This window comes from Vidua chalybeata, chromosome Z (genome assembly GCF_026979565.1).
Source record: "Vidua chalybeata isolate OUT-0048 chromosome Z, bVidCha1 merged haplotype, whole genome shotgun sequence".
Lineage (NCBI taxonomy): Eukaryota > Metazoa > Chordata > Aves > Passeriformes > Viduidae > Vidua > Vidua chalybeata.
The window spans coordinates 44,741,086-44,766,360 of NC_071570.1; the positions used below are offsets into that span (position 1 = coordinate 44,741,086).

The 25,275-nt window shown below is 40.0% G+C and overlaps 1 protein-coding gene across 3 annotated transcripts in view; it reads left to right on the plus strand.

Moving 5' to 3' along the window:
* NRG1 (neuregulin 1) overlaps positions 1 to 25,275 on the plus strand; it is a 95,319-nt gene that overhangs the window by 42,420 nt on the left and 27,624 nt on the right. For all 3 annotated transcript variants that reach the window (XM_053931951.1, XM_053931950.1, XM_053931952.1), the window contains exon 2: positions 21,047 to 21,176. In XM_053931951.1, coding sequence (XP_053787926.1) covers positions 21,047 to 21,176 — 130 coding nt within the window. The remainder of the gene's footprint in view (positions 1 to 21,046; positions 21,177 to 25,275) is intronic.

Here is a 25,275-nt window from a genome sequence, read left to right on the forward strand (position 1 = left end):
CACATTGCTTGATGGACTAAACAGCTGAGCAAAGTCAATCCTATATTGCTTGTAGTTAAAATGTGAAGCTTGTTGCCACAGAAAATCATAGTCTGAAACCAGAACAATGATTTATTGAGCATGGAATTGTCTGAAAAGAACTGGAACTGCCTGGTGGAAATTGCCATTTTCTTCTTGGAAACATTTGTGTGGTAAAGGTACAAGTAGCAGTATCTGGCCAATTTCAAGTCCTGCAAATGCAGCAAAACAGGAATACAGGACAAGGTGATGTGCAGGTGAAGAGGAAGATTGCACTGGTTCAGTCCAGAAAACAATGCGGTTGAGATTGGTCAGCAGAAGGAAATGTTTTAGCTAAGGAATGGATGGAGCCATTGGCTAATCTATTAGGTTATCAGAACCAAGCTTGCTGGGGTTCTTCAGGCCAGTCGACAACATCACAAGACAAAAATGGCAGCTTTCCAATAGCAGCCAGCCAGCTGCTTCTAGGCAGACAGGAATGCACCACAGTACTCCAGAGCTCTTTCACCTTCAATCCCAAAGCACACAGGCAGAAGGATCTTCTGCCTCAAGTCAGTACCGTGTTTGTCATATCTCTATAGAGGACAAGGTCTTCTGAAACTTGTAGGACAACCCACTGAACAAGAGACAGATGGTGCAGAGATGAGTAACCACAGCAAATGCAGCACCAGTGCTCCCTACAAGCCTTTCTCCTGGGTCTATCTTTTGCTGCCAAGTGATGATTGAGCCTTACAGACTTGTCTTCCTCCATTTTCAACCAACTTGCAACTGCATATGAAAAGTGAAACAGCAGGGACAGCACAGCTAGGGGTGAGCAGTGGGTCTGTTGCTAGTGCACAGGCTGAGCTAATAACCCACTTCAGGCTGTGGGATCTGCGTTACAGCTGATGAACATCTCATGACTTCCAGAGAGCAGTCCCAGAGTTTGCTTTCAGTTATTCCACTCCTTGTAGATCTTTGCAGGAAACACAATTCTCTTTAGATGATTATGTCCCCAGGCTGATAAAAAAAATGAATGTATTTGCTCCTATGAACAGATTCTGTGTGGATCTGGTCTAGGAACAGATGTAGCTAGACTTTTGCTCTCCAGAAAGAGAGAGGGAAAAAAAAAAAAAAGAAGAAGAAAGAGAAACACACAGCATGTTAAAATTTGAAACCTGATTCTTAACAGGTGGATTTGGATTAAAAATGCTCACTGTTTCTCTGCACTACCAGACCAAGACCATCTGTAACCCTTATCAAACAGTCTAATTTGAATGTTGTAACAAGAGATTAGATTTCTTTCAATATCATGCTTGTGTTTTTTAAATAATTTGTCAGAGAGCAGAGAAAACTTCCTGTATGCTTTGTTAACTCAGAGAATATATGATCCCAAAAAGTAAAGCAGAGAGAGTATGAAGGACAAATTAAACATGATAAAGAATTTCTTCTAACTAATCAGACCAAATTTTCTGAAGTAAACAGGCTAAGGACACTGAAAAGCAGTAAGACAGAAACACAACCAATGTGTGATACAGGAGATGACACATGTTTTCACTTACAAACCATAGCTGCAAAGCAAAATCAATTACTTTTTTACTTTTCTTAATAGTAATAGTAATAAGAAATAATAATTATTATTAATAATAATAATCTCACAAGAAATCAGTAACATTTTAGTTCTGGTTGGGATAAGACAAACCCCTCCAAGAGCAATCCCAATTTACATTTGTAATTTACATGTGTAGTCTTGGTGGGGGGTGCAGGAAGCAAAACAGAACAGTGATTGCATAGACACATATGCTGAAAGGAGATAGTTTCTGCTTCCAACAGCCAGAGGAACTAGGACACTCAAACCACCCTAGTACCAGTGCATGACTGTAGCAGCACACTGTGTCAGCAACGGAGTTCACAGGTGACAGCAAGCAAAGCCTTTTCTTTCTTCATGTACCCTGACCTTCACACCAGGTTTTTAACTTTTCTGCATTTTTGCTGTTCAGAGACTTGAAGAAACAAAACAATCAGGAAATAAGACCCTGCATGGGCTATTTTGCTTCAGTGTTTTGGGACTGATACCCATGTATGCCCCATGTATGTTCTGGCAGTGATTGGGCTCCCTGTTAGTTGGTGCGATGCTGCCCATGTTCAGGTCTTCCTCCAGCTTGGCAATGTGACAGATGTCCAGGTGTCCATGAGCTGATGTTTACCTGCAGCTGAACTGTGTTTGTTGTGATTTCAAGAACAAAAGATGCTTGAGCCTCCACCACAGTTTTGGAATGTGACAGTTTTTATGTATATTTCTGCATGGTAGGGATGTGGTGCATACAGAAGGCTGAATCTCTGGGCTCGAGGTTCTTTCCCAACTGGTGTTAACCAGTTTGCTCTCTTTCAGCTGTTTTGCATATCCCCTGTGGGGCAGACTGAAGCCCTTGAAATAAGATGATTTATTCTCTTAATAGCCCTTTATAAGCAGACTGAAAAGTTACTTTCCTGGTTTAGAGGTGAAAGGGCAGAAAAGCGTGTGTTTACTCAGCATTAAATCCCAGCATGCTAATGAAGAAGCCAGTTGTTTTCAGCACTCCTTGTAGCTGGTGGAGACATTCCCAGAATATGATTTAGGGGAAGCACACCAGAGTGTCACTAGTCCTTCCTGGTGTAGAGGCCTGTCTGCCTGAGCCTTCTGTTGCTGCTCTGCCTGTTCACCCACCTTGGAGGAACAAGTATCAGGTGCAGACACAGAGGTGTTTTGGTGGCAGCACCCTTGCACAAAGATCTGCCATGGTCCATAAAGAAGTTGGCTGTGCTTTTCCTCTTTCTCCTGACGCTGGGCCTTAGCAAATCATGCAAAGGTGCCCATGGCCAGAGAGGGTACCTGTCACATGTACCCTCTGAGGTCTTGTTGGTCACACTGAGAGATATAGCAAGGCTTGAAGAATAGGTCAGCAAGAGGAAGAGAAGGAGGAGGAGGAAGGCTCCAGACCTATTTTGTAAGTCCAGTGCCCTCCCAACAGGACCTTGGAACATCAATGGATGGAATAGGATTTTGGTCTAATTGGATTTCCCTTCCACCATATCCTTGTCCACATTTGTTCAGCACTTTGAGGGTTCCTCCACAGAGGCTTATGAAAATAAGAAGGCAGGTGGCAGAAAGATAAAGTTTCATCTGCTTCCCAAGAGAAATGAGGTTGTCTCTTCCCAGCCACTTTTTCATCTGGTTTTAGCAGTACCTCATCTGTCGTGTATGGCAGAAAGATTTCCTCCTTCCCTTAAGACTCCAGTACTTTCAGAGAGCACATAGCCAAGAGTTTTGTGCAGTAGAGGAGATCAAGCCCAGATTTCATCTAATCTGAAATAGATGCATGAAGTTACAAGGAGGGTTTTTTGTGGGCTTGTTCATGTGTTGGAAGAAGAAATTCTGATAGCAATCCCAGCATAAGCCTTTGTATCCTCACAGGAACCTTAGAAAAGGTTCTAGAGAGTCTGGATGTACTGTAACTATAAAATGTTCCTAGATTCTTTGCCTCCATGCACTTTTAGTATCACCACAGTGAGCTACATGGAAATCAGAAGAAAGAGAAAGAAAATAGAAGAGCTGTTAAGATGCTTCTCACTGCAATTTTTAATGCAGCCTCATTTTAAGAAAGGGCTGATGAGGGCAGTCTCAGTTAGTCCAGCTGGGTACTCACATGCTCAGGTGCCCAAATTCATTGATCAGCTCAGATATCCAAAAGCAGTGCTTGATGTCCAGGGCCTGCAAGCCCTTGGCAATATGTCATCCATCTCATAAATCATTGTTCTTTCACTGAGAGCTGGCAACTACTACTGCCATAAGAGATTTCTGTTGAATGTGTGAAAAAAACATAGAAGATTAATTAAACAGAAGTAATAAACACTTGCCAGTGCCTTTGATTTCAGTGAAAGCTGTTCATACTCAACACCTATGAAAAAATATAATGTATGAGATCATTATTTAATTGAAGAAATATTTAAATAGAGACAGAGTCAAGGACAAAGCTGAATTCTGGAATACTGGAATATGCTCAATAAAATATAGCCAAAGCATTTTTTTTTTCAAATGTGGTAATGTGTTGATTCTAAGGAATGAGGGAACTGATCCAGACTCATGAGCAGGGAACTGGGATTTGCATGTGATATGTGATTCCACATGCTTAAATGTCCACCTGGAAGTGCAATCTTTCATTTAAGAAAAGTTTTGCAGACATTATATTTAGTAGGCAGGAAACCAAACATATGAGTTTAAGCACTCCAAGGGATAAAAATAGCTGTCATACATAAAGGATCTGAAGATCTGTAAGTCTTGGGACACATAAGCACTCTTCTCTTTCCCATATATGTCTTTTCCTCTTCAGGGCTTGCTGATCCTTCAAAACAAATATTTAGAACACTGAAGTCTGTTTTACAAATTTGCTGTAAGCTTAGAGGCTGAAGATGCTATTTAGAAAGTAAAAAACCATAATTGTGGACATACTGTAACGGTCAGAGATACATTTGCTAATTTTTTCCTTATGTTTCCTTAAGTATCTTTCCTATATTTCTATGAGCTTGAAGTTGTTTATTTACCTTGGACTCTCTCACTCAACAGACCATTGCCAGAATGCACGCCAACAGCTGCAAAATTTCACTTGATTTGCTTGATCTGAATCTTTGAAATCCTGCTTTTTGTGAAGTCATTATAAAATGATCGTGGGTGGCAGACATGATCTGCATTCATGCTTGTTTGCTGTAAGTGTTACTTTTATTGTAAATTTAAAATAATTCTGGAGAAGATGATCTCACAAAATGACATTGTATCATAACTGGGGAGGGACTGAAGGAGCATTACTAGGCTGCACTGTGTAGGCTGCAATGTATGAAAGCACAGGCTGAACCAGCGCATGATTTGATCAGACAGTAAAATCAGCTCTACAGGTAGCTGGTGCAGAGCTGGAGCAGAGCACAAAACCTGGCACTAAGCTGGTTGTGTTTTAGCGGGATGGACAGGAAGGATTGGCGTGTCTGGGAAATTTCTGTTCTTGATGAGTAGGGCTGGCATTACCACACAGTCAGAGGATGCTCCCACAGCTCTGCTGACTGTAGCTTGGCACTGAACATAGTAGGACCAGGTGACCTGAGCTTCTCCAGATCTGCTTACTGAAGTTTGACTCTGGACAAGGCTTTTCAAGGCATTTGAAAGCCTGTGAGACTGAGAATCAATCCCTTCGCCTACCAATGGGTATTCCTTGTACACATTTTGGAAAGGTATGTTGCATCAAGGTAGTGCTTTAAGCAGGCTGTCTGTGCCAGGTTTTGCATGGAGTTGAAGCAAATTTAATTAGGTTTATTATTTAACAGACTAAGAAAGGGGGTTTCTTTTTCAGCTTCCTTACTTCATTGCTGGAATTAGCTCAGATAATTGCCTCACCTCTTTTGAGGTCTATTGCTTGGTAATTTCCTCTCATAATGTGCTTCTCACTCTCTGCTCTCTACTGAAAATCCAGAAAGGCCTAGTTAATTGCTAGGGGAAAAAAAAAAAAAAAAAAAAAAAAGAAAAGCTGACTCTCCAAGTTTGAATCCAAAGCAATAAGCTCTAAATTGCCTTTTTTCCAGACTAAGTAGCTGAACTGAGGCTTTTCTTTGTGACCCTTTATTTAATATATGGGCATGTTCTGTATCAAGATATAACCAGATCTGTCTCAAGAGAGCAGTCAGTCTAGGAGACGAGCCAGGCACACCAGCACATGCAGGGGATGCATTTACTAATGGGTCTGGTTACTGTGTCAAGCCTGCTCCCACATATGAATCGTCTCCCAGCCTCTCTTCCTAGACCTGATTACTCACTTCTCCTTCCTTCCAGAGAGAGACATACCTGCAGGTAGGGAAAGAGGACAGCCCTGTTCATGTTAATTGCAGAGAAGTTGCCCTTTGCCATCCCAGCAGATCTCTGGCTGCTGCACACCTAACTGGCATGGGCGAGAGCAGGCCAGCATTTGTCAAGGTGTGGTGCTGCTGGAGCCCACAGACACCCTTCCTGTCCTTGCCTCCTGGAGGGCATGTGCTGCACGGGCATGCTGCGGGACAGGGACGAGAAAGGGAAGTGGCTTCAACAGGTGAAGAGAAGGGCTGCAAGAATGACTAGAGAGAAAATTGTGACATGAAACAGAGACAGACAGAATGGACTGCTGGTTTGACATAGCCTAAAGTAAACTATCGGGTTGAGGGTAAAAGGGTCTGAAAACGGAAAGGTGTTAAATGGTAATGAAATGGTAAATGTGCTCTATAGGTCCACTGTTAGAACAGTGAGAGCCAGACTTGAACTTCAGCTCCATGTGGAGTCAGAAGTATAATTTTAGGTAGCCATAATTCTTTTTGGGACTGGAAACAGTCTAGTTAGCAAATTTCAAGCAGTAATACAATTAAAGATGTAACCCTGAAATTTGCTTTTTCTTGTTTTATCTCAAAGCGATAGCTTCTTCCATTTATTTTTCAATGGGACACTCTCCATCAGATCACACTGAATATGTGTGAAAGATGGGAGTTAATGAACGACATCCTGTTCTCCCTCATTAGAAAATGTGTCTGCTATTGACTTTGGGCCAAACACTGAACTCAATTATAAGACAACAGAGTCCCAGTTCTCCTAGGTGTCCATACCGTTGCCATTTAAATTCAGAATTTAGGAAGAGACTGCTGATTTTTTAGGTACCTCCAGTTTTGGATGCCCTAATTCTGGACAGCTTCAAGTTAGGATGAGCTCAGTTTCTCATGTTGGTCTAACCAAAATCAGCAGTATACCATAGCAAAATGCTTCTATCTTTTATTTTAGGAGAGCCACTTTCTGACTGTCTCAGCTACTGAACACTAAAACAAGGTTGGGAGTCAGGGGGAAGAGGAGGAGAAGCACTTTTGCTAGAATTTCTTGAAAAATGTGTATTACTTTTCAGACAGAGGTAATGGTGTCCATGACAAAACCAGCATATAATGCACCTCTCTTATAGATGTGCACAAGATATGCACCTGACAAAAGCTGCTTGACAATATACCTAAAAGATTTTTATAATTGTTCAGTTCAAACCTTTATATATCTTCCTTTTTCTGTCAATTTTTCATATAGTGTATTTCATCATAATTTAAAGCAAATTCATAAACAAAATTGTTTCCTTGCAGCAAAAACTATGACTGTCAGTCTTCCCGTTCCTTTTCAAGAAAGTAGAGAAATAAATATTGATCCAGCTCCTTTTCCAAATTGTTTACTTTCAAATCCCTTCTAAAATATTAAACAATGTTCTTGTTATCTCCTTCTTCATAACTGCTGTCCATTGATTTCTTGAAGCTTTTCTTTTGTTTTGATAAGGGAAGTTAGGGAAAAAAACTCAGGAACTGAAAAATTGTTTCTCATGCTTTTGGAAGCACAAAATTGTTAATATGTTCATCAGACTCCTTGAGCTTGTTTCTAGTTTTGCAAAATATACAAAATGGTTTTTTTTTTAATTTAATTTTTTCTAGCATCATCTCTTAATGGATATCTCTTTGATATCCACGTTTCTTCTGACCAGCATGAGTAATGAAGAGAAGATCCTATGCCAGTAAATTTCTGCAAGACCACACAGAACTAACAGACCAAAGTAAGGAGAAAAAAGAGTAGTTAAGCAAATGTATTTCATATAATTCTTAGTTTATTTTCTGTGAATTCATTTTTCCATTAGTCAACTCTTTAATTAAAGCTATCACCCACTGATTTAGACTTATCTTTCCCACGTGTGAGTGTTCTAATCTAGTCTTTGTTTTTTTCCCTAGCTAAAAAGGAAAATTTTTATCTAGATGCTCAAATTCATTCATTTTCATGTCAGCACTGTCTCAAACTATTTATTTTGAAGAGCTGCTTCTAGCATTAAAAGCATTAAAGAAAACTTCTCCAAGGACCACTCTTCATTAGTACATGTAAATAAAGGCAGAGAAATCATGCAAAAACATCAGAGAGAAGATCTCTCTGTTTCCCTTCTGCCTCCCTCAGTGGCATCAGTCTCTTATTTCATTCTTATTTCATAAGTGACTTTGGCAGATAAATTCTTCTGGACTGTTTGCCCTTTTGTATCAAAGCAGACTCCTTGCACAGCAAAATGCAATTTCATCCCATTCAGTGAGTTTCGTAAAGGCCATGAAAAATGAATGACATCCAGAGGTCACATCTACAGCACTGTGAGAATAAGAGATTGCACAAGCCATGTGACTTAGCTCACCACTGGCATATTACCAACACAGGGCTTTCATTACCTCCATGATGTGGCTGCTGCCAGTAACAAAATGTATGGCTTTGGTGGAATGAAGCAATATTGAGTAAGTGGAGGAAGACAACAATGTCTGCCACAGCACTATCTGTGTCCTGCTGACCAAGGTTAAATTAGACAGACAGCTGACATAGGCCTCTGATACACGAGGAAAGTTGGAAAAGACATGAAGTCAGCTTTGCTTGGCTGTAAGAGAATCACCCTGAAGAAAGAAAAATCATTCTGTTTTGCCCTCACATACTCAGACTTTGACTTGTCTTCACTGACCTTGAAGTATTTTCCAGAAAGGAAATGCATCCTGTAAAACACAGGTTTAGGCTAGAAGTGATGTTCTTAATTTATGTTTACTGAGATCTTTCTGCCGAGAAGCTTGCTGAGTTTCTGCAGGTTGCAGATTGGTAAGAAAGGCTGCAGGAGAGGGCTGACAGCAGAAAGGGAAGAGGCACCACTCCCCAGAAGCAACTCCAGAGGTCTCAGGTGAAGCCTTGTGCCAACAGCAGCAGCTCTGGAAGCACAGGGATGTGATGCCTGGGCACAGCCACAAGACTGCCACACATGCCAGGCTGGCATCCTAGTCCTTTCCCCCACACTCTTTCCAGACCTGGAGAAATCAACCAGTTACTACTTTTGCCCTGTTAAAAGGCTCAACCTTCTCTCAAAATTTGTAAGAGTAACAAAACTTTTCCATTACTAAATCCTTTATCCTTTCACAGGCTGGTAATGTGCTCCTTGCAGTTCAATCTGCAACATTATTGGGTACAACAGCCAAGGATTCTTTGAAAGCAATATTTACAGGCAGTTTGCGATGGATTGCAATGTTTACCTGGCTATGGTAAAATGCTGAATTAGTGCAACCAGCACACAACATAGACAGAATCCCTTCAAAATTTGGTTTCCTTCTTCAAGGTACATTTTAGCTTTCACTCGGAAGGAAAAAGGGAAGTCTAACTGTTTGGATTGCAATACAAGATAAGATCAAAGGCTTATCAACAAAATAATAAAAATACCTAGTGAATTATTTTATATATATATTCTGCTGTTCTAAACTCAGGGATTTTTAAGATTAGTTCAGGATTTCTAAACAGCTCCAACTTTTGATCTTCTTGTTTTACTTCATATTAGAAGATGCTGGTTTTTAAAACAAGCCTGCATCCTCTGTATCTCAAAAGAGCTCCATTGCTGTCTCTGTCAAGTATTCACCTATGATGTTGGCTCTGAACATTTGGTAGCTTCCCTTTTCACTGATTTGTGCAAAATTTCTGTCCTGTCCTCAAGACTTTCAGGAGCTTCTCTCTCTTTCTTTCCTTAGATTGGTACATCTGCCCAATAACATTAATATGTGAAATATATTCTGCTTTTTGGTGTAAAGAATACCGAGTTTTGCTGAGCTCAGGTGTTCTATTGTCTTCCAGTCTTTCAGTTATCTTTTGGACTTTGTTAAATTGCTGGCTGAAACCCATGGAATAATGCTATTTGACAAGCAATGTGATGAGGGAAATCCCCATCAACTAACAGTTTTCTGCAAGGAACCTGAATGATTAGGCCCAGTCTGCAGAAGAAAGGTGAGCCTCCATCTTTCTTGTAGGTGAGCTAATCCTTTCTTGTAGGCTCCCTTCAGGTACTGGAAGGACACAGTTAGGTCACCCTGAAGCCTTCACTTCTCCAGGCTGAGCAAACTCAGTTATTTCAGCTTTTCCTTGTACATGAGATGCTCCATACCAGCAAAGAATCCCTTTTAAAGCTGAAGAGCAAGGACCAACAATAGGACTGCCTTAGCAACTCACTTTATACTGGAAAGGCAACTGCCACGTGTACACAGGGTAGTTTTTTTTGCTATGTGGCTGCATGCATTTTTGCTACATTTCCTCCCTTAGTTGGACAAAAATCTTTGCTTTCTGTAGAAAGTATTATGTTCATCTGGACTGCATGTTCTCCTTCACTCCTCAGAGCCTGTCTTGTCCTGATCAGGCTGTTGAACCATTTTCTCATTCCTGTAAATCCATTCTTTCTGCAGGTCTGTATCTGCATGAATACATGAGTATGAAAGTGGCTCCATTAGCACAGCAATTGCCTGGAATCTGTTAGCATTTCATTATAAATCTGATTTTTTAACAGATTTAAAACCAGATTGTAGAAATGAACTGCTGGAGGAAATGTGCCATTTCTTCTCAACAAGAACACACTTTATTTTTCTGCAATGGTTGTTACTAGACTGTTTTTTAGAGGCTAGAAAAATAGTGTTATACTTGTTTTCATGTCTTTCTTTTTAAGTGAAAAAAAACTTCAATCTCTTCATAAACATTTAAAAACTGTCTGGTACAGTAACATGTTTATTGCATAGTCCTCTCTGAAGTTTCTTGAGAACAAGAACTGATTAAATGGCATTACTGTATCAGCACATTAAAATACAGCTTAACTGAAGAAACAACAGCTGAATAAAATAAGGTTAGCAGGTGAAAAAAATAATGTCATAACAAACAGCGTTGTTGATAGAAAGTAGTCCTTTCTATTGCAACAAATATACTACTATATTCTTTTTTTTTTTTTAAGCCTGAATTGACAGCAGATGTAACAGGCAGCATTCTACTGCTCTTGCAGTAACTTCTGAAGTTTTGCTGCAAAACTTTGTCAGTGAGCCCAAGGTGAACTACTGCACACCTTTTAATGCAGGCAGTGGAAGAAGTGGCAGGAATGAGGGCAGGGGAAAGAGTAGACTGTCAGGACTGGTCTGGGTGTAAGAACTTGCTCCTCTACAGTCACGGCTGCCATCTGCAGCAGTTCACAGAGGTCCTGAGCAGGGTTCACTGAGGACACTGAGCTGCTGCCTGCTAATGTGACTGCTCCTGACACATCACACAATCCTTTGAAGCCTGTTGGAGTCAGTCCCACCAGGACTACACAACATAGTTATGAGAAAAATTCTTTCAGGCTAGGCAACCTGAAATCTTTCTGCTTTGCCCTACTAGTCATGTTTTCTAGGCCATTCTTATTTGTCTTTTTACTGTCACGAGTATGATTTCCCTGAGTGCCACTTCACACACACTCATTCTTAAGCAGCACTATAAACAGTGACAATTTCATACCTCCAGGTAGGAAATTAGGGAGGGAATTGAGAAAAGGTTCCCTTGCTACAGAAAGCTCTTTCTTTGATAGGAATTCTAAGTGCTTTGACAGTTTGCAATGAAAGGACCCTGCTTAAAGAGTCCAAAGAATCTTGTTATAAGCAAGGCATAACCTAATAATGTCTCTCTCCACCATTCTTGTCTGGAGAGAGAAATTCCAAACAGGGAAGGGTAACTCTGTATTCTTCAGAAACAATGGGCCCCATGGCTGTGCTGGTGGATAACACAGTCAAAATTTCCCTCTCAGCCACCCAAAGAGGATTTTTCTCTGGTCTCAATGAGAAATTCCCAAGGAGGAGAGGAGACTGGGTCCTCTAGCAGAACCTACATAAGAGAGCTAACAGCTCTGTCTGAGATTTTATCATACCTTTTTCCAAGGGAATTGACACATTTCAAGTTGAGGTATTATTTTTATCAGCAAGAGAATAAAGCCTGTCTTCTTGTCTACAGGTTATACTTCAAAATTTTGTTTTGAATTGTACAGGAAATTTAAAATTAAAAAAAAAAGTAAAAAATCAAAGGCTATGGAAATTTCTGGTGTAATACAAATATCCAGATAAACTGACAAATAAATTGAGTGCACTAGAAAGGAAGCTGTCTTTGATAAGCATTCTTGTTCTTTGCTTATCTTCATATCTGCCTGTCTATTGGGAATCCTTTCTTGTAATGCTTTCTTATCAAAGATATCAAGGTGATATTTGGCAACCTGTGAGCAACTCTTTGTGTTTTCTAGAGAAGTTGCCTTTGCTGTATCTTTAACTCAGAACTGAAGGCATATTTCTGCACTAGTTTGTGTCAGAGCTTGTAACAAGGGCGGCAATTATATCTTAAAAGCTAATCTCTTCCACTCTGCTCTTCCCCACCGCCCAGGGATCTCAGACTGGCTGAAGAGATTGAGCTTCAGTTGCCTTCAGGTTTAGTACATCCCTTTCATGCCTCACATTTCCAGAGGCTTCCTCTCATGACTACCTCCCTGAAGCAAATGGCCACAAGGAAAGCAACAGATAGTCTTCTGCGCTTTGGGGATGGAGGCATGGGGAGGGAACATGTCCTTAATGACTTTGAAGATGCGCTGCAAAGTCCATGAAAGCTTGTTTCATTGTGGAATTAGTAACCTATTTGTTTTTCACTGCAGAGTATGCAGTAGGAGACAGATTAATGGGTGCCTAAGAATCCTGGACTAGACATTTAAAATTATTCAAGGAAAGGTTGCAGACACAGACTCCTCTTGCAAATTTATTTAACATGAGGTATTTCAGTGGGTAAATCTTGCTTTCAACAAGGCTAAACACTTAAGGTACCATGCTGAAATCCATTCTCTTTCAGAAAAACTTTACGAAGACACGGGGAAATATGGAAGTGAATGTGACAATAAATTAAGCAGGTGATTGAGTGCAGTCTCAAATTTGTGTGGGCTTATTGGCTCACTTTTAGTTATATTCCTGCTGCAGTGCTTTCCTGAAAGAGGATTCATGGCAGGGATTATCATGTTGAATTTATATGAAACGTAATTTGTAATAAAAAGCTTTCAGGTTTTCTTTCATAAGCTGCTAAATATTCTTTATTATCCCTGCTTCTCTGTGAGTAGATAGAACTAAAGAGGTAAAGACATTTTGCACTGATCTGCACAAGTATAATTGGTTACTTGGAATTAATAAGAAAAATCCTTCAGAGGAAAGAGGAACAAGAATAGATTTTGACTGACTAAGTTATAATGGAATGAAATTATTTCAGTACTCAATGTGATAAGGAAGTAGTTATGTCAGTGTCACTACATACCCATTAGGGCAAACTTGGTGGTACCAGATAGAATCTGTAATACAATCCTCTGCCACAGTAACTTGCAGGAGGAGTAAGACAGAATGGCTACCTGAGCTGAATCTAATTAGCAGCTAATCAGATGTAGATTTTCTACCATTATTTATTTGAGTAATTGAATGTTGGTTACAGAACAAGTGAACAAAAAGATCAACCTTCACAGAAAGCATCATATGTGGACTAGAACAGAGAAAAAAGAATACAGAGTTTGCATCCCAAGGCAGGGAAAGCAGTGGTAGTACAGCTGTACTTGCTGTCACATTTCTCAGGAAGCTTGCTGCCATGCCAAATCTGCAGTTGGATTTGGGTAGCTGGCAGGGCCTTAAGATAATGTTCAGATTCCCTCTGGACATTTTGTTGAAGGACAGCAGTCTATCTTAATAATCTTCATAGTCTTTGTGTGCTTGTCCTTTCAGTTCTGTCAAGGCTCTTCTTCCCCGCTTTTTAAGTAAAAAGTCTTCTTGAGTTAAAATCGTCAGGTATGGTTGTTTGCTCTATACAGAAATTACGCTCTTTGGATTAGGGTGCCCCCAACACTGCCTTTTAGAACCAGGACATCTGGGACTTGAGAAAAGAGCCTAAAGCCCTTCTCTGCTTTACTGCCTTGTGTCCAGTCCTTCTGCCACCAGTTTGATTTCCATATAGATCCAACCAATCACCTCCAGGTTGCAATGCAGTTACAGATGGTTGCAATAGCACCTTTCATATTGATTAGACAGGGCCATGACAACAACAGGAAAACTTGACCTGCCCAGTGATTTGGTGCAATCAGTTCTCCTGAGGTTGGCATCTATGCCTTGGCAGAAGATGGCTTCTCACCTGTCCAACAGCTCTTTTCTCTTCTGAGTGTAATGGCTCCCTTGGGAGCAGGACAAACAGGGGAGGAACTGGACAACCAAGGCAGCTCTTGCTTTGTGAAGCTCCACCTCCACTCTAAGTCTTCTTTTCAGTTTTGACAGTGTCCTCTGCATCTCCCCTGGTGATCAGCAGCCTGAAGAGACCTTTCAGAGCTCTGTGGAAGAGCTGTGAGATACACAGGAGTAAGACACACATGATAAAGCCCTCCTAATAAATATATTAATAAATATATTAATGGGCTCAGCCCATTATTCAGCCCATTACTTCAAGACCAATAAGTTATGTACCTTACCTTACTGCATAGTGAACATGGAAAAGAGGCCTTGTGGCCTCCAAAACAAGCTGAGCCAGGAATCCTTTCCTAAAGTTTATTTGGCCACTCAGGTTTTTCTGCACGATGGATGTTCTTCAGTGTAGCAAAGCACTCCACACTGGATAACATTCATTGTATCATGACATTTGCATTCAGCTCCTTGTCTGCTGTCTGCTTTAATCTAAGGTCTCTAAATTTTCAGACCCTTCCACCCATTCCTGGCACTTGAAAGGTTGTCTCCCAATAGTAAAAGCACTTCCTTGTCTGGCTGTCAATTTAGCATTCCTGAGCTTAGACCTGTTTTTCCTGCATTGGTCCAATCTATGTATATTTCCTCTGTGCCTCCTTTCTTTTCTTTACCTTCTGTCCCTTCCTACCACACACACGTTTTTCCTCTTGGGATGCTCTGGTCTGTCATTGCCTTGTGTTTTGCCATTCATGTCTCCCTTCACCAGGTGGGGAATGTTTTCTAAAGGCTCTTACAAACCTTTTGCTTATCATACTACCCTCAAGTGTAAGCTGACATCTTTCATGGCAGTGAAAAAGTATGCCTTGTCTCAAAGTTCAGTTTCAACCAGGTCGTTCCATTCACTAGTATTCTTCCACAGCCTGTGTTTTCCACCCTTCTTCTGAAAACTTTCTTTTGCAAGCAGTAATTGCATTTCCTTACTAACAACTTGTGAACTTCATGTGTCTGTGCCCATGCTTTCTACCATCTCAAAGTTAAACGAAGCAAACAAAAATGGTTCTTGATCAGCAGTGTTTAGCATATGTCACCTCTTGACCCTCTGTGGTGAGCCAGATGCTGTGCAGGTCTCACAGTCGTGCGCCAGCCAACTGGGTCAGTCTGTTGGCCTATCAGGGAGGAAGCAATCGGGTGGTGCAGCAAGCTGAAGCGTCTGTGCTTTGTTTTTCTTCTTCTTTTTTTTTTTTTTTAATTATTTTTTTACTTTGCTTTGCTAAGGTTGGATTTGTGAAAGGAAACCACCACTGGGTACATGTCATGGGGGGAAGAGAAACATGCTGCCTTGGTTCAGCAAGAGTTTATGTGCTCTCAATCTTTCCTGTAGTTTCTATCTTGCAGACCTGGCGATTTCATGTTTCCTTCTTGCTGGCCCCGATCTGTCGCCCTGGTTATCAAGAGTTTTCTAAAGCCTTCTGAGTTTACATTCTTGTAGAGAACTTTATCACACAACTTTCTGTAAATAATCTATTGTTTTGCATTCTTTCATAGAGGCGGAGAAATTTGATGTACAGGTAGTTTGTCCAGTGTCATTGGAGAGGAGCACGTTCACCCTCCAATCCACTGGCATCTTTTGAGAACTATAAAAGATTGGAGTCAGAAAAAATAAATTAGTCTCTTCATCGTAACCAAGGCTGTGGTGCATCATTTTTGCTTGTGTCATCTGGTGACACCGATCTTCATAGAGATAGTGCCAAAGTGAGAAAGTACTGTCTTAGGGCCAGAGAACAATTCCACTAACTTTTAAGCACTCAATTCCAGCTGCTGGCTGAACAGATCCTCTTCTCCTGTGGAGGTCCCAGGAATCTGTTACACTGCATGTTATTTGTGAAGAGAGAAGCTGAAAAAAATGTTTAACTGGATTGAACAGCCAGTTTAGGGTACTAAATCACAAAAACAATGTGAAAAATTCTGAGCAGCCCAGTGAAATAGACTGTAAATGTCTCATATAGAGACTTGGTTGTTTTGGAGGGTTTTTTCCTCTGGAATTTATCTGTTGGTGTTGGTAGTTTTTTTAAAACTATTTGTATGTTCACAGCTACATGAATGCAGTTCCAGGTCTTAAACAATTAAGTATGAAGGACTGCATGAAATACATATTTTTATACACCTGGTAAAATGGAAAGTCTTGTCTCTTCAGAAAGGGGCTAATTTTTGATTGCTCTCCAGTTTTGGCTTCTCTTCTCTTTGAAAGTACCCATATAGCTTCTGCTGCCCACAGTTACACTGGAACCAGCAGCTTTCCTCATTCAGTGCAGTACAGAAATACTATATACAATATAGTACAAGGTTTTCTGTACTATAAGTACCTTGTAAGTTGGATTCATCAGGGAAGTCAGAGTGAGTTGAAGAGGCTCAGTACTCAGCAGGAAGAAAATGTAGGTGGTTTCATGGAAATACAGAGGAGTTAAGTGCTACAGCAAAGGTTACACAGGGAATCAATGTACCCTACAGATCAAGGATGTGCATCTCTAAATGGCACATCAGCGAGTCAGTAGGGAGCTGGACTGTGCTTTCACAGAAATGAATGAACTTCAAATGTAGGAATACGAGTTAGTAAAACTGGCTTTCAACTGGGAGCAGACACTCTGTCACCCCAAAGCATGTTTGTGTGCACCTCCTTCTCTCCCTCGGTCCATCCTTCACTCCACACAGGTCCCTTTCTCTCCACCAGCATGAGCCACAGGTTCACAAAAGGAGACTGGAAAGGTGTCCATCTGCAGTCCAATAAGGTGGCATATTTACCTTGAGTAAGTGGCCTTTCAGTGAGAATGGCAAACTTTCCTTTGTGATGCAGATGCTACTTTGTCTCCATTGAGTCATAAACATCTCACTAGCTACCTTAGATGACTTTGAGTGTGTCCTCTGATTTTACACCACCTTTGCAGAAACTCAATTCAAACAGGCATGGATACTATTCTGTTTAGGTTGCAAAACTCTTCTCTCTCAATCTGAATTGAGTAAGGGATCCCTTAGGGCTCCTTTCAGTGGACTGTCTAGTCTGCACAGGGTCTGGGAGTCTTGGTGCTGTAGCCACTAAACATCAGAGAGGTTTTTTGAAAGCAAGAGAGAGAAGGAGAATGCATTTTTCTATTTCAGACCAGAAAGAAAAGGTTCAGAGAGTCCCCAGGTAAGAACAGAACAGAATTACATAAAGTTTTGTCTGATTGACATGAAATGAACATAAGGTAGTTTTACAACAGTAATTCACCTTTTAGAGAACCGCTTTTGTAAAAGGAATAGCTTCTATTTTTCTTCTTGTTAATGCCTTTAGGCAATTCCCGTGGATGGGAGCAGATCTCATTGTTTTTCAGTGCTGTGTGAATATTTGCTTTACAAGTAGTGCCCTTGTTAACACTGTGTGCAGTGGCCTTTTTAAATATGGTGTTTCTGCCTTCAGGGAAGGGAAAGGGGAAGGTAAACTATGCAGTGTTTTCAGATATTCTCTCATGCATGCTAATTTCAAATTGTGATTTACCTGTAATGTGTGTAACTTAGTCCTTGCAGTAAGCTAAGTGTTTGGTATAGGACTTTAGATAAAAAACAGCTTTTCTCTCTTGTGCTTGTATAGCTGAAAAAAAACATTACAAAAAAGAAAGTAGGTACAAATTTTGACTAGTACAAGTCAAGAAGTACAAGTGGAGAAGTAACAGTGCACAGGTACATATTCTACAGCTGTGTGCTTTACCTCATCACTGTTGGACATTCCCACTAAACATCTTCCAAGACCATGTCTGCTAGAGATGTACAGAAAGGCCATATTTTGGGGATAGTTATAGACTGTGTGAAATGGGCTCTGATGAACACCTGCTCCCAAACAAAACATTTCTTCCCTTATGTGACATTAAGTGAAACCCAAACACATAGTGTTTCTTGTATTTAATTGGCAAAGTAGGCTTACAGTGCATACATTGAATACTGGCCATATGCCATAAAAACTATGCTTACTTTGCAAAGAAAAATTAATATCAGAACTACTCCCAGTAGACCTCTTTCCTCCCCTCAACTCATTACAAAGCTCAGGCAGACAGGGACTATGGTGCTAGCAGATCAGAAATGCAGAGAAAATTCTTGTGCAAGATTTATACAACAGTTTTGAACATGTGATGCCCAAAACATGGGTGAAGATACTCCTCACAAATATGTGTGATGCCCTTGTCTCTTGAGATTTCTCTGAGAGCTGCAGATTATTCCCATTTCTAGTGATCAGTTCAGAGCTATTGCTGCTGTCCAAATCTCACTTACATCAGTTGGGAAATCATGGTTAACTTTGAAACTCCATGGTGTTCTGGTTTTGATTGAACTTCTGCCTAAAGAAACAGCAAGTGAGATTACTGAACAATATGGACAGCCTACAAGCCCAGTTGTTAGTGTATTCAATGTTCAATTTAAAACATTACAGTAGCCAGCAGGGTAGCAAATGGTGGGGTTTCTTTTTTTTTCAAAAATGTTGCAGATAATATTGCTGGTTTTCCCCTTCCAAATCAATGCACCAGCTTTCTGAGCTCAGGGACATCCTCAGGGTATTTGGCTCACAACTTGAAGTGTGTCCTTTATTAAAGGGTGGATAGGTTATCATCAGTGATAAGCTTAATATTGTTTGCATGTTGAGACTCACAAAGGCTTCAAAGTATGCATTAGCTGTACAGATGGAATTTGTTCACCCATATTGTTACATCCTAAGATATGGTATGACACAGCCTGTCATGTCAGGCATCTCCTTTACGATAATAATCTGGGCTCCTTTCAAACCAGCAGAGAAGGAAAGGCTCTTCCAAAAGGCAAATCTCCCCCATCCTAAGGGAGGGGAGATCCTCAAGGATGGTGGTCAAGCCTCTGACATCAAATATAGAGGACCCTTCACTGCTGAGCGGATGGCAGTCTGTAGGCCAGGCTTTTGTCAACATTGGGTGCAAAGTTCTGTTTGAACTGGTGCTAGCTGAAAGAGTGTCAGACTACTATTAAAACATGACCCCTTTTCCCACCCCTAGACCAGACATAAATTTATCCTGGTCTGAGAGGATATAAATCATGCTTTGAAGGGCCAGGAAAAAGGAATGTGTTATTAAGAGGAATCTGTAGCCCATGTTTGCATTTCATTAAGGCTAAAAGGCCCCAGTCAAGATCAGGGTTTGTTGAGATACGACACAATATGTGGATGCAAGTGAAAAACAGGAGGGAACTTCAGTTTTGGAAGAGGTCACCGGAGGCTTTTTCCTGGCCTGTTAGAGGAGAGCACCCCATACAAGCAAGGCAGCATGGAAGAAAGAGAAAGAAGGCAAGGTGGTGCACTATCCCAAGTACTGAGTGCTAAAAATGCATTTACCTGGAAGGTAATGTGAAATGCCTAGAAATGAAGTGTGACAGGGACTGTATCATACTATAGTTGAAAATGCATAAGTGGTATTTGTTCATAGTTGATCTGCTAAAACAATATTTTCTTCAGATTCAGTGAATGCAGGAAATGGTAGAATGTCACACATCACCTATTATAAGCATGCCACTTGGGTGCCTCTGTGTTAGAAAAGGTTTCAAATATCAGACAACTTTTCTGTAGGTGCTTGCAGCTTTCTAGTCAACTCCAGTGAAATCAGTCAATAGGTAGTAGCATTGTTTCACCTCAGGATATAAACTGTCTCTCAGAAACAAAAATACTAGGATGTTTTTTTATCACAGCGACAAAATTCCTAACTTCTATATGTCTGGAAATAAACAAATACCATGCAAGAATCTCCGCCACTTTTTACGGTTTGCAGGTTGTCTCTTCAGTTAGTTTCAGCCATTTAAAATTTATGGGCATATTGTCAATTCTAAGCTTCACCTGCACTCTGTGGACAGACACACCTGTGGACAGACTGTCACCACCAAAGGGGCTTATCCCTCTCCTTGGGGGGATAAGTTGAGTTGCTTTCTGTGAGCTTATGAAAAGCATATCCTTGACAGAAATTGCATTGGCAAATCCTAAGGCTGTGATTACTTATCCTTCCCTGGCAGCCTCCCTAAAGTTTGCTAAATAAACAATGCTCCTGCCTTCTCTAGGTATTCCCTAAATGCAGTAGGGAGTAAGCTGCAAAACACTATGGTCAGAGTGATACTTTCATTTAATAGCAATTTAGACACCTAATGGTATTTAGCAGCATTGGTGTCTCAAAGTCTCATGCTCATCTGAAGCAGATGAGCCCAACTGCAGGAGATGCTAGGCTGGCCTCTGGACCAAGGATTCCTGTGAACTCAATGGTGACAGTTGTATATGCACAGGAAGGAACAAAACCTCCAACCTCCCTGTTCTCTTCCTCCTACAGAGTCAACCCAGGGTAGCTACAGCTCTCATTTATGAGCAAGGAAAGAGACACTCAGAATTCAGCCATTCACCCTTTCCTTGGGGAGAAGGAAGTGGCTGGACTGAGGTCTTGAATAAGCACAGGGTCTCAGGTTAAGCTTCACTGAAAAATACCTGCTTCAAGGCAATACAAGGAGGAAATATCATCCAGGACCTCATTTTATTGGACACTATATCAGCAATCTGTAATGACTCTCACACCCCAAAATCACTTGAATGCAATTAATGGAATAAAAGTTACTTCACATAAATTATACATTTTCAAGGAAACACATATGAGTGTTGCAAAAGTTTTAGGCCATTTCATTGACAGGGGTAGGAAAACCCTCACTTCCTCCCAGGCTGAGTGTGGGGTTGTGTGTCTCTGAGGTATGTATTTAAACTCCACTCTCTCTGGCAATCAACAAAATACAGGGTCAAGTGATTAGTGCTTGTGGTAGCAGTAGATAGAGAGCTCAAAGGACTTGCCAGATACTCCCTAGCCTTACTTCTTCCCTCACATACAAGTACACTTACCAGTCAGAAAGAAAAACCGCCTCTGATCTGTGTTTTCATACTTATCTTTTGCAGCCACCTCCACATCTACAACTGGGACAAGTCATCTCACAAAATGTGACATAAAGCAGAAAGCCTTCTGTGTAAATGGGGGAGAGTGTTACATGGTTAAAGACCTCCCAAACCCCCCAAGATACCTGTGCAGGTAAGAAATCCTATGTGGTTCTTTTGTTGGAGCCATCAGGTCTCACAAATGTTTTTTTTCTTTAGAGGAGCACCTGAAAAATAACTTCTTCTGAACTTACATTTCTTCATTTTTTTAACCATGTGGATTTGGAAACAATGCCAAGAATAAGCTCTGTGTTCTACAGAGGCATGTGAAACAAAGCAGAGGCTAACTGAGAAATATTTCTACATGATGTTGGCACAGCATCCTCTATTTGTGTTTATATGGCACAAAGTAACACAACTGGAGCCTTATGTTAGAAAAAATGAAACAGACACTGTAAACTAAATATTCTACATTTAGGATAAAAAATGGGTATGGAAAACTGCATTGAATATTGCACTTCATATAGAAGAAACTGTTATTTTAATTGTCTGATGTAGTAACTAAACGGTTTCTGGTGAGACCAGATTCACAACTGTTGTTGTGTTTAATCGCATAAAAAACAACGAATGTCATGGTCATGGTGGAGGTTACTATTTTGTGTGCTGATCTTGATTCATGAAATCATATGAGCTTTGTTTAGTGGGGTGCTTCTGCACCTTTCTCAGGTCCTCGTTGTGCTGTATTGGTGTGCTGCAATAGTCCCTTGCATCAGAGAACATCCATCAAGAGCTGCAGCACTGGAATTTACCTCCTGTCTGGGAGCATGTCATGTAGCTTTTACTCCTGAAGATGAACTAGTCATAGGGACTTCATACTAGCTTAAGAGGAAACTCAACCTTTAAACCTTGGGAAGCACCCTTGGTAGTCAAGAAGGCTGAATGAAAAGGGTGCACTTTTGTGAGGATGTTACTGTTTTCAGACAAAGAGATAGTGGTTGGTGAAGACTGTCATCTGCTGTAACCACATAATTTTCCAGTCTCTTTGGACTAAAAATTAAAAAAGACTAATTGGTAAGATAGCTTTGGTAGGTGAGTTAGGTGAAGGTCTGCGATGCTTTCCTGAGGCCAGGAAGAAATTTTCTGCTTGTCTTTGTTGGTTTTTTGGGTTTTTGGTCTTCAGTTTTTTTTTAAGAAAAACAAACAAACAAAAGCTAACAAATCCCCACCAAACCTCACAATGTTCTGGATTACCTCTAAGTTTCCTCTTTTTTTTTTTTTTTGTAGAAAGATGTTACCTGCACATCATGAGCTTTGTTTTGATTTGGATTTTCATGGATTGCTGTACTGCTGAAAGCAATGAATGCTCCATTGAATTTTGGGATCATTTTTAGCTAAAGCAAATATGGAAAAGTTATATCTGCTGTGGGTTGGATTCTTTTTTGAGAAAAAGAAAGAAAGATTTGTGTTAAATTTACATGGTTGTTGTAAGCCAGCATTCAAGACGAGCAGTTTGCTATGACTCTCCAGAGCATATACAAGAGCCTGTGTGTTTCAACTTCCTATCCAAACACTGTTCAGAAAACTCCAGTGAATGGTAGAGCTGAGCATTGAGCAAGCTTGTTAATCATCAATATTGTCTTGGTAGTTTCAGAGGTATCCCATCTTCGCTGGTATGAAGACTACTTTATTAATTCAGACATCTGTGTATGTTCTGTAGTGATGTTATAGACTGGCTAATTTTTTAACAAAATGTCTTGGGAATATTTGAATAAAATGGGGGCTGGTTTTCCCTATTGTGGACAAGAAATAACCTTTAATTCTGGGGCTGTATTTCAAGGAAAAGGCAATTCCCAGATTTGGCAGATGTGCCTCTGCCTGGGTGGTCCAAGGCCTATTTGAAAAAAGCATCAGAGCCATAAACTTAGACAGGGTGAAACTCATTTACAATAAGGCAGTGGAGAAGGATTCTTACCTTGAGAACAGTCAGGCTATCTGAGAACAGCCACCACTATCTTGCAGGGCCATTTGCTATGCCCTCTAATACTTGCCAGAACAAAAATTTTATGTTGTGCAGTAAAACAATGCATTACAGCTATATAAGAAATAAAAGTGAGTACTTGAAAGTGGATTTAGTGATAAACTGAAGGGACAAAATACAGTTTTCTTCTCACTTCTTTAAAAATAAAGATATCCACTTTTTATTCTAACATTCCATGTTATCTAAAATAGGTATCTAACCACTACATATTGTCTTCATTGTTCTAAGAAAACAAGTCTACTCCTAGAACATGCTTGTGGAAACAGAATGCTTGAAATATGATACTTGCTTTTCATATTTCTGCCTCAGTAGCAAGTTCACATTTTTCCATATGGTCCATCTGTTGAGAGCAAAAACAAAATTTCTAAAGCATAAGCCATATCATTCTAAATTGGTTTTATCCCTAACCAAAAAAACATGACTCAGATTCAAAACAACCATGGAATTTTCCAAGTAATCTCTGGTTTTTTAAATCCCCTATTCTACTTAAAAAAAAAAAAAAAAAATCCTAAATTCATCCTTAGTTAAAATCTGGCTATATATTAAAAAAAATATTAAATGTGTAGTGATGATCCAGACAGGATCAGATCTTGCTCTTCTGGATACTGGTGTGAACTTCAAGAAAATTCCCTGCTTTCATGAGGTAACCATATGAAATGTTCAAGAAATGTGTGAAGACATAGTAAAGCACTGTACAGCTACATCTGTGGTAGCATGTATTTTCCCCACACATATTTTAATTAAGGTCCAAGACTGAGTAAAACACACTCAAAATAGGACAGATGAAATAGGAAGTTTTGACTACTTAAATAAACTAGTGTATAAAATTTTCAGAAGCTTCATAAAAACATGAGTCACATTTTGAAAACATCATAGACTTAAGAAGCCTGGATGTTACTGGCTTCCTATGAGACTGAGATCCCTAAGTCATTTCTGTTCTGTTGGAAATGCATCCCCAGGTTTACCAAAGGAAAAAGATTTCAATAAATGCAAAATTAAGACCAAAACTCCTAGCATTTCCTTCTTACTTGAAAAAAATCTATGTGAATATAAGATCTGTTAAAGTTTTGGAGTGTTCTTTTGAAGTATCATAGCATGAAGGTCTTGATAGTCTGACTAATTGATTTACGACTTGCAGACATCATCTTTTATAATGATTTTGTTATTACTGAAGAAATTAAATTTACAACAGGATTTCACTGGGTGAAAGTAATGCTACTGTCTTAAAAGAAGTGTGCTGCTGCTTTTGTTAACAGCAAAAGAGTGGATTATGTACTTTTTAATGATATAGCCATTTTCTACATCTGTCTCCATGTAAAGGCCTTTGTAGAATAGAAATAGGCAGAATTTTCTTCAGATCAGCAAGTTTGCAAGCAGAAGTTCCAGAAGTATTCATTCAAGAGACAGGATAGAAATACTAGTTCTTACTTAGGCCATGAAATGGATTACTAAGTAATGTTCTTTCCATGGGAAAAAAAAATTCTCTCCCAGAATGCATTTATTTGTAGGCAGTGAATGAAATGGAAATACGAACCATTCAGCCATTTCTCTCCTGATGAAAAACAGTCTGATGATACGTGTTCAGTGTTCTGAGAAGTGTCCACCAAACACATGCAAATGCTGCTCTTTGCAACTAGTGCATGTAGAAGGAAAAAAGCAATTGTTCTATTACGTGTGGTTCATTATTTTGGTTTTACCCAGTTAAAACAAAAAATAAATGGTTCAAGTAGCCTTTTTTTAAGGCAGAAAGGAAATTACAAGTCTCTCACAGCACAAACATATACATTTTGCTCTATGTTGTTTGACCTCAACTTTTGCTACTGTCCTAAAGGAAAATGGTACATGGACAATGATCTAGGAAAAAAAGCCACAACAAGAAATAATGTCTGAAAACTTTGAGTAGGAGAAGGTGTTTGGGAAAGGACACCATTGCAAGCTGATTGTAAAAGTACGGTCTACAGGAAGCAACCTTTCAAACTGGAAACAGTGCTGCACTGCACATCTGAGCAATAAAATGGCTTTAGCATTCACACATCATCATAAGTGGACAGGCTCATCTCAGCTTTCCTTTTTAGCACATGGCAAGTAAATTATGAAGAAATTTGAAAAAGAGGCTAGCACCATGTCATCAGCAGGAGAAAAAGAGTGGGAGATTCTTGCACAATGGCAAACTCGTGGAAAGCATCACAAAAACAGGCAACACAACTGAAATGTT